Consider the following 7,740-nt stretch of genomic DNA (forward strand, 5'->3'; position numbering starts at 1 on the left):
GGAGCACAGGCTCCAGACGCGCAGGCTCAGTAGTTGTGGCTCACGGGCCTAGTTGCTCCGCGGCATGTGGGATACTCCCAGACCAGGGCTCGAACCCGTGTCCCCTGCATTAGCAGGCAGATTCTCAACCACTGCGCCACCAGGGAAGCCCCTTCTTTGGATTTTTATAGGTGATTCCTTAAAATGGTTTAACTCGTGCCTTCTGGATTTGGATCTCATCTCACAACACAAATTTGGTTTTCAGTTCAGAAGTTGCCGGGATAGATGTATGAACGTTGTTTCATTTTTTGTTTTGGGGTTTTTGTTTGTTTAGTTTGCCATTGAGGACTAAACTAATATCACCCACCGTGGAAAGTTTCTATGTAAAATGGATCCTCCCGCCGCGACCCAGCGACCGCCCACCACCCCTACCGCACCCCTTTCCGTTGCTCTTTTAAAGCGTGCTTAACCTTCGGTCTTACTTAACACTCAGGAGGCAAGTGTTCACATTTTCGATTATGTGGTGTGTGGTGCACGAATGCAGCAGAATTACACTATTTTTGCCACCTAATGATTTTTTCTTTCGTCTAATCTGCTGTATATGGATCATGGCAGGAGCAGATCATATTTAGTTAAAATGAACATAGGTCGAGTCTCATATTTCCTTAGAGTCTCGTTTGCCCTAATAAGCTTTATTAACACCAAGAATGAAGTATATTTTTGAAAATATTTTATAACTTCAGTTAAACAGGCATTTTCTACTGAGAGAAAAGCTTATTCCATTTCCTTTTTCTGCCTCTTCCTTAGTTGTTAAGACAAACTTTGAGTTTATCTAGTAGTAAAGATAACTTTGAACTGCACCATTTTTCCTTTTTGCTCAATCCTCTTGTGAACAAAAAACATTTTTGTGATGTCCCTTGGTCTCCAGTGTGTGGCTATGAAATACGGTTTTTCTTTCTAATATATACAGATACATATCTGGATTACATTCAAGGTTTATAATGAGCACTTCATATGCTCCTTTTTGGTCATAGCAGTTACGTGAACTAGTTAATCTAACCGTGTATTACTACTATTATTATTCCTACTGTTGACTGTTTCATTCAAAAGGTTGCCAGAAGCTTTCCCACAGGACAAAAAAAGCTTTGTTTGTTTTACATTCAAGATAATCAGTAGAATAAGACACACTATCATAAAGCTGTCTTCTCTCAAGTGAAGTGGGTAAAGGGTTTTGTCAAGTAAAACAGTGTTTCCAAAAACCCTTTAAATGTTTCTGATATGAAAAAAAATTGTGTGTGAAAAGATGATAAATATAAGTCATTCATGTCCTATTGTGAAAACAGTTGTTTTAGCCAACAAATTAAATTTTTGTAAAAATACCTAAAATCAGAGCCATAATGTTTGACAAGAGAAGAATCAGTCATGATATACTTTAAAAATTTAGATTGAGTAAATAGATGTAACAAGTTTTCTTAGACCTCTGATTGATCGTTTCTTTCATTACGATGCCTGTGTTGTAGTGTTACATCATTGGAATCGAGTGACATACCACATTTTCTAATGTCTGATCACCTAAATAGAAAAATATTTTTTACGTATTTGCTACAAGGATTTTTATCCTCAGTAGTGCTATTTTGTTATATTATTAGTCATTTAGATTGTATATTTTCAATACTAACAGTAGGCTCTCTTTTATAGGATGACAGCAGTGATGATGGATTCCTTGCCGATGACAACTGCAATTCTGAAATAGGACAGTGGCATTTAAAGCCTACTGTCTGTAAACAGTAAGCATTAACCGTACATCTTGCAAACTACGTGATAGTTTTTTTTTTTTAACTGTTACTCTTTTTTTTTTAATTTATTTTATTTACTTATTTTTGGCTGCATTGGGTCTTCATTGCTGTGTACGTGCTTTCTTTAGTTGCGGCGAGCGGGGGCTACTCTTCGTTGCGGTTTGCAGCCTTCTCATTGCAGTGGCTTCTCTTGTTGCGGAGCATGGGCTCTAGACGTGTGGGCTCAGTAGTTGTGGCGCACGGGCTTAGTTGCTCCATGGCGTGTGGGATCTTCCCGGACCAGGGCTTAAACCCATATCCCCTTGTATTGGCAGGCGGATTCTTAAACCACTGCGCCACCAGGGAAGACCCTACATGATAATTTTTATTCACGTACCCTCTTAGAATAAAACATTAACCATACTGTTTTAATTAAAACAGGTATTTAAGCAAAAATCACAGAAGCTTTCAGAGTCAGTGAGGAAAATTAGGTCCTGCCCAATGTCCAGGGTTTGAGTTGGGGAGAATGGAAATTATTTCAGTTCTCCATTTGCCCATTTTCCATGTCTGTGCATGTGCATACAAAACCACTATTCCTTTTGGATATATAGTGATTTGGAGCAGGAAAGGACAAAGAATGTCATTCAAATTCACATCAGTAACATGGGAATTGGAGTTTACACTGGTTCCATAACTACTGTGTGAAGGCTGTGGAGTGACTTAAGGCAGTCCTAAGGGACATGTTCCAGGTGGGAAACCCAGGGAATTCCCTGGCAGTCCAGTGGTTAGGATTCTGCGCTCTCACTGCTGAGCGCATGGGTTCAATCCCTGGTTGGGGAACTAAGATCCCACAGCCGTGGTGCAGCAAAAAAAAAAAAAAAAAAAAAAACAGATGGAAACCCCAAATTGAGAGTGAGTCTATTTTGGTTCTCAGAAGTACATGTTCTGAGATCTTGCCAGGGTCTGCAGACTTCTTAGGCGATGAAGTAGTACCTATTTCTAGACTTCATCTCTTGACTTTTTGTAGGAAATCTTGTCTGAAACTCCATCAATAGCATTTAAAAAGCAAACTTCATTTATAAAGGAAAACATAGAGACCTAGAGCAGTTGAAAGATTTTTTCCAAATCCCATAAAATGTTAGCCAGGAAGAACCTAGATCTTTAATCATTTCAGGACTTTTTGCAGTACATTAGACTTCCTCACTTACTTGGGTTTAACAACAAAATTTTAAAAGTTGAGTATTATTTATACTGAGTGTTCAGAAGTGGAACCTCGCCCAAAACATTGGATTCTAAACTAATTCTTTTATGTGAAGATTACCTGATTTTTTAATCTTAAATAAATTTTAGTTAAAAATGAGATTTTTTTTTTCCACTTTTGCATGGTCTCACTTTTGGTAATATGGAGATGTTCAAATTTTCAGAATTGTTCTGACTTTCTACTAAATTTTGAAGTATTTTTAGGAACTTTGGTGAACTATATTCATAACTTAGATACGGTTAAATTATTACTCTATAATTCAGTATTTAATATAACCACGGATAGTTAAGTATTATTAGGGTGTTATTCCCCCCCCCAGCAAGGTTTACTGAGTCATCCAAAGTGAATTTTTAAGGTTTGAAATTTTATTGTTAATGTACATCTTTTTATGCCTTTTAAACATTATAAAGTATTAATATTTGGTCATTTCTACCCTACAGACCTTGTATCCTACTGATGGACTCACTCAGAGGCCCTTCTCGGTCAAATGTTGTAAAAATTCTAAGAGAGTAAGTTCAGAGCTCTACCTGTACTTTTGTATTCTGATGGGAATGAGGAACTATGTATATTTAAACGTATGTATATATTCTTACTATATACACGTCATTGCAGGTATTTAGAGGTGGAATGGGAAGTTAAAAAAGGAAGCAAAAGAAGTTTTTCCAAAGATGTTATGAAAGGCTCTAATCCAAAAGTACCCCAGCAAAACAACTTCAGTGATTGTGGTGTATACGTATTGCAGTATGTAGAGAGCTTTTTTGAGGTGGGTTTCAGTTTGTTGGATCTGATTTAATAAATAATAAAATGGTGTGTTTGATCTCATGTTAGTGTAAAAAACACAGTAAGCAAATATTTTGAAGAGATTGAAAACTATTGTTTCAAAAATTATTCCAAGGAGCAAAAACTCTTAAATTGGAGAATTTTTAAGGCATAAAATAAAAAAGACCGTACTCCCTCAACTCCAAGGCTTGTTGACCTGATTACTCATCACTAATCACTTCCTCTCCACTGGCTCTTTCTGCCTTAAGAAATCTCTCCCAGGATTCGGGCTATATCTTTTACCTTCTTTTCTCCCCTTCACAGATATATTTCTGGACAAGTGTTTATATTCATTGTCTTCATTTCCACGAATCCTATTTGCTTCTCAAATCTCTATAATCCGGCTTGGCCCTCACCCTAATATTGAAATTGTTCCTGACCTCGCGGCACCATTTGACACTGTTTTATTCCTTCCACGTAACACGCGCTTCCTTTGACTTCAGTGGTACAATACCACGCACACCTCTCTTGGATATTCTATTTTTTTTTAACATCTTTATTGGAGTATAACTGCTTTACAATGGTGTGTTAGTTTCTCCTTTACAACAAAGTGAATCAGTTATACGTATACATATGTCCCCATATCTCCTCCCTCTTGCGTCTCCCTCCCTCCCACCCTCCCTATCCCACCCCTCTAGGTGGTCACAGAGCACCGAGCTGATCTCCCAGTGCTATGCGGCTGCTTCCCACTAGCATGTGTTAGCATACGGTATTTGTTTTTCTCATTCTGACTTATTTCACTCTGTATGACAGACACTAGGTCCATCCACCTCACTACAAATAACTCAATTTCGTTTCTTTTTATGGCTGAGTAATATTCCATTGTATGTGTGCCATATCTTCTTTATCCATTCATCTGTCGATGGACACTTAGATAGCTTCCATGTCCTGGCTGTTGTAAAATAGAGCTACAGTGAACATTGTGGTACATGACTCTTTGAATTACAGTTTTCTCAGGGTATATGCCCAGTAGTGGGATTGCTGGGTCGTATGGCAGTTCTATTTTTAGTTTTTTAAGGAACCTCCATACTGTTCTCCATAGTGGCTGTATCAATTTACATTACCAACAACAGTGCAAGAGGGTTCCCTGTTCTCCACACCCTCTCCAGCATTTTTTTTTTAATTTATTTATTTTTAGCTTCATTGGGTCTTCGTTGCTGTGCATGGACTTTCTCTAGTTGCAGCGAGTGGGGGCTACTCTTCATTGCCGTGTGCAGGCTTCTCATTGCAGTGACTTCTCTTGTGCAGAGCATAGGCTCTAGGCACGCGGGCTTCAGTAGTTTGTAGCACGCGGGTTCAGTAGCTATGGCTCATGGGCTCTAGAGCGCAGGCTTAGTAGTTGTGGCACATGGGCTTAGTTGCTCCGCGGCATGTGGGATCGTCCCAGATCAGGGCTCGAATCCATGTCCCCTGCATTGGCAGGCGGATTCTTAACCACTGCGCCACCGATGATGGCCAATCTGACCGGTGTGAGATGATATCTCATTGTCGTTTTGATTTGCATTTCTCTAATGATTAATGATGTTGAGCATTCTTTCATGTGTTTGTTGGCGATCTGTATATCTTCTTTGGAGAAATGTCTATTTAGTTCTTCTGCCCATTTTTGGATTGGGTTGTTTGTTTTTTTGTTATTGAGCTGCATGAGTTGCTTATAAATTTTGGATATTAATCCTTTGTCAGTTGCTTCATTTGCAAATATTTTCCCCCATTCTGAGGGTTGTCTTTTTGATGGTTTCCTTTGCTGTGCAAAAGCTTTTAAGTTTCATTCGGTCTCATTTGTTTATTTTTGTTTTTATTTCCATTTCTCTAGGAGATGGGTCAAAAAGGATCTTGCTGTGATTTATGTCATAGAGTGTTCTGCCTATGTTTTCCTCTAAGAGTTTGATAGTGTCTGGCCTTACATTTAGGTCTTTAACCCATTTGGAGTTTATTTTTGTGTATGGTGTTAGGGAGTGTTCTAATTTCATTCTTACATGTAGCTGTCCAGTTTTCCCAGCACCACTTATTGAAGAGGCTGTCTTTTCTCCATTGTATATTCTTGCCTCCTTTATCAAAAATAAGGTGACCATATGTGTGTGGGTTTATCTCTGGGCTCTCTTGGATATTCTTCACAGTTATCTTGACTTCTTCCTCCACCACCCATGGTGCCATAAGCCCTGTGAATTCTGTCACTTAGTGTCACTTATGTTCAGTTATTTACCCCTGCTACCACTCTCTAAGTCCCTTTCATTAGCGTCACTATTCCAAACTGCTGCACCAACCTCTGATGTGGCCTCTTGTCTTGTATTTTTGGCAGTTGTTTTCCCAAAACCGAAATCTAATTGTGTTTCCTTTCTGCTTTAAATCTTAAAATGGCTTCCTGTTGTTCTTGAGTTAAAGACCAGAATCCTTCACGTGGCCTGCATCATCCAACTCCTGTCCAAGCTTCTAGCCTCATTTCTACCATTCTCACTCCAGCATTCCACACACCAGCCCCCTGGATGTCATTCGGCCTCTCGTGTTGTGTCATATCATCTCTTGCCTCCAGGCGTTGGTACATATTTTCTTACCTGGAATGCTCTTTCCGGTTGCTTCCATCATTCCTTATTTGGCTAACTCCTACTCATTCTTCAGGTCTTAGCATAAACATCACTTCTTGAAATTGTGCTAAGCCCTTAGATATGTATTCGCATAGGACTCTCTGCTTCTCCTGCCTTAATACTTGTCATATTCATTGTTTTAATTGTTGAGTTATCTGTCTATCTCGACTGGGGTTAGCAATCACTTTCATAAGGCACCAGGTAGTCAGGTAGTACATATTTTAGGCTCTGCGGCCATACGGTCTCTACACTCGGTTCTGCTATTGCGGCATGAAAGAAAGCATCCACAGGCAGCATGTAGATGAGTTACTGTGGGTGTGTTCCAATCAGGCTTTATTTACAAAAACAGGCAATAGGCAGAATGTGGCCCACTAGCTGTAGTTTGCTGACCCTTGATCTAGACTATAAGATTTGTAGGCAGAAACTGTCTTGTCTTACATCTCCAGTGCCCAGCACAGTGCCTGCATAAAATAGATAATGAGTAAGTACTGATTACATGTTACTGATTTTTTTCATTTCTTCTCTGAAATGCTTTTGTGACTGAAACCAAGATAATTTTTATTATAGTTTTCTAAGGTGCATTTAATGTTTTTATTTTCAGAATCCAATTCTCAATTTTGAACTGCCTATGAATTTGACAAACTGGTTTCCTTCCCCAAGAATGAGAACCAAAAGAGAAGAAATCCGAAACATAATTCTTAAGTTGCAGCAAGATCAGAGCAAAGAAAAAAAGAAACATAAGGACACTTATTCAACAGCAACATCTGTAGGCGAAGGAGCAGAACAGTATATCAGTAGCATCTCAGATTGACCATTTTTGATGCTTGTGTCAGTATTGCCTTCAGCAACTGAGTGACTTTCAAGGGTATAGACAGTAAAGAGCTGAAGTGCTCACTACGCAGTGATTTAGAAATGTTAATGCTTGTATAAATGTCATATAATTTCCAATGGAGTATATTAAATAAAAGTCTGTAAATATGTTAATGAGGCCAATTTTTCCATCATTTATAATTATTTTTTTCACTTGTTAGGAAGCTTTTGTTATGTATTTTCTGTTAATAGTACTTAAAACTGCAACTTCTAAACACAAAATAAATAAAAAAAATATTTATAGGAGGAGATGATTAAGTTGACATTCTTTAGTGAGATTGTATTAAATTCTTCAGTGGGTGTGTATCTATGATAATCTTTTGACCTTTGCATTTGTTTTAAAATAACTTGAAATGTGAAAACAAGATTAAATCAAAGGCATTATGAACATGAAAGACATCCTCATATGTTTGTATAGCAGGAAAAAGTCACAGCTTTTAATTCAGACACTCCCTTG

At 38.3% G+C, this 7,740-nt stretch overlaps 1 protein-coding gene across 8 annotated transcripts in view; it reads left to right on the plus strand.

Moving 5' to 3' along the window:
- Nucleotides 1–7,527, plus strand: part of SENP6 (SUMO specific peptidase 6) — a 109,240-nt gene extending 101,713 nt beyond the window's left edge. For 7 of the 8 annotated variants that reach the window (XM_024132957.3, XM_024132958.3, XM_024132959.3 and 4 more), the window contains 4 exons: nucleotides 1,678–1,766; nucleotides 3,456–3,524; nucleotides 3,628–3,778; nucleotides 7,015–7,527. In XM_024132957.3, coding sequence (XP_023988725.1) covers nucleotides 1,678–1,766; nucleotides 3,456–3,524; nucleotides 3,628–3,778; nucleotides 7,015–7,224 — 519 coding nt within the window. In that variant the 3' untranslated portion in view covers nucleotides 7,225–7,527. The remainder of the gene's footprint in view (nucleotides 1–1,677; nucleotides 1,767–3,455; nucleotides 3,525–3,627; nucleotides 3,779–7,014) is intronic. The other variant, XM_028494710.2, reaches the window with a different exon arrangement.
- Nucleotides 7,528–7,740: the final 213 nt, after the last annotated feature.

Source organism: Physeter macrocephalus, chromosome 10 (genome assembly GCF_002837175.3).
Source record: "Physeter macrocephalus isolate SW-GA chromosome 10, ASM283717v5, whole genome shotgun sequence".
Classification (NCBI taxonomy): Eukaryota; Metazoa; Chordata; class Mammalia; order Artiodactyla; family Physeteridae; genus Physeter; species Physeter macrocephalus.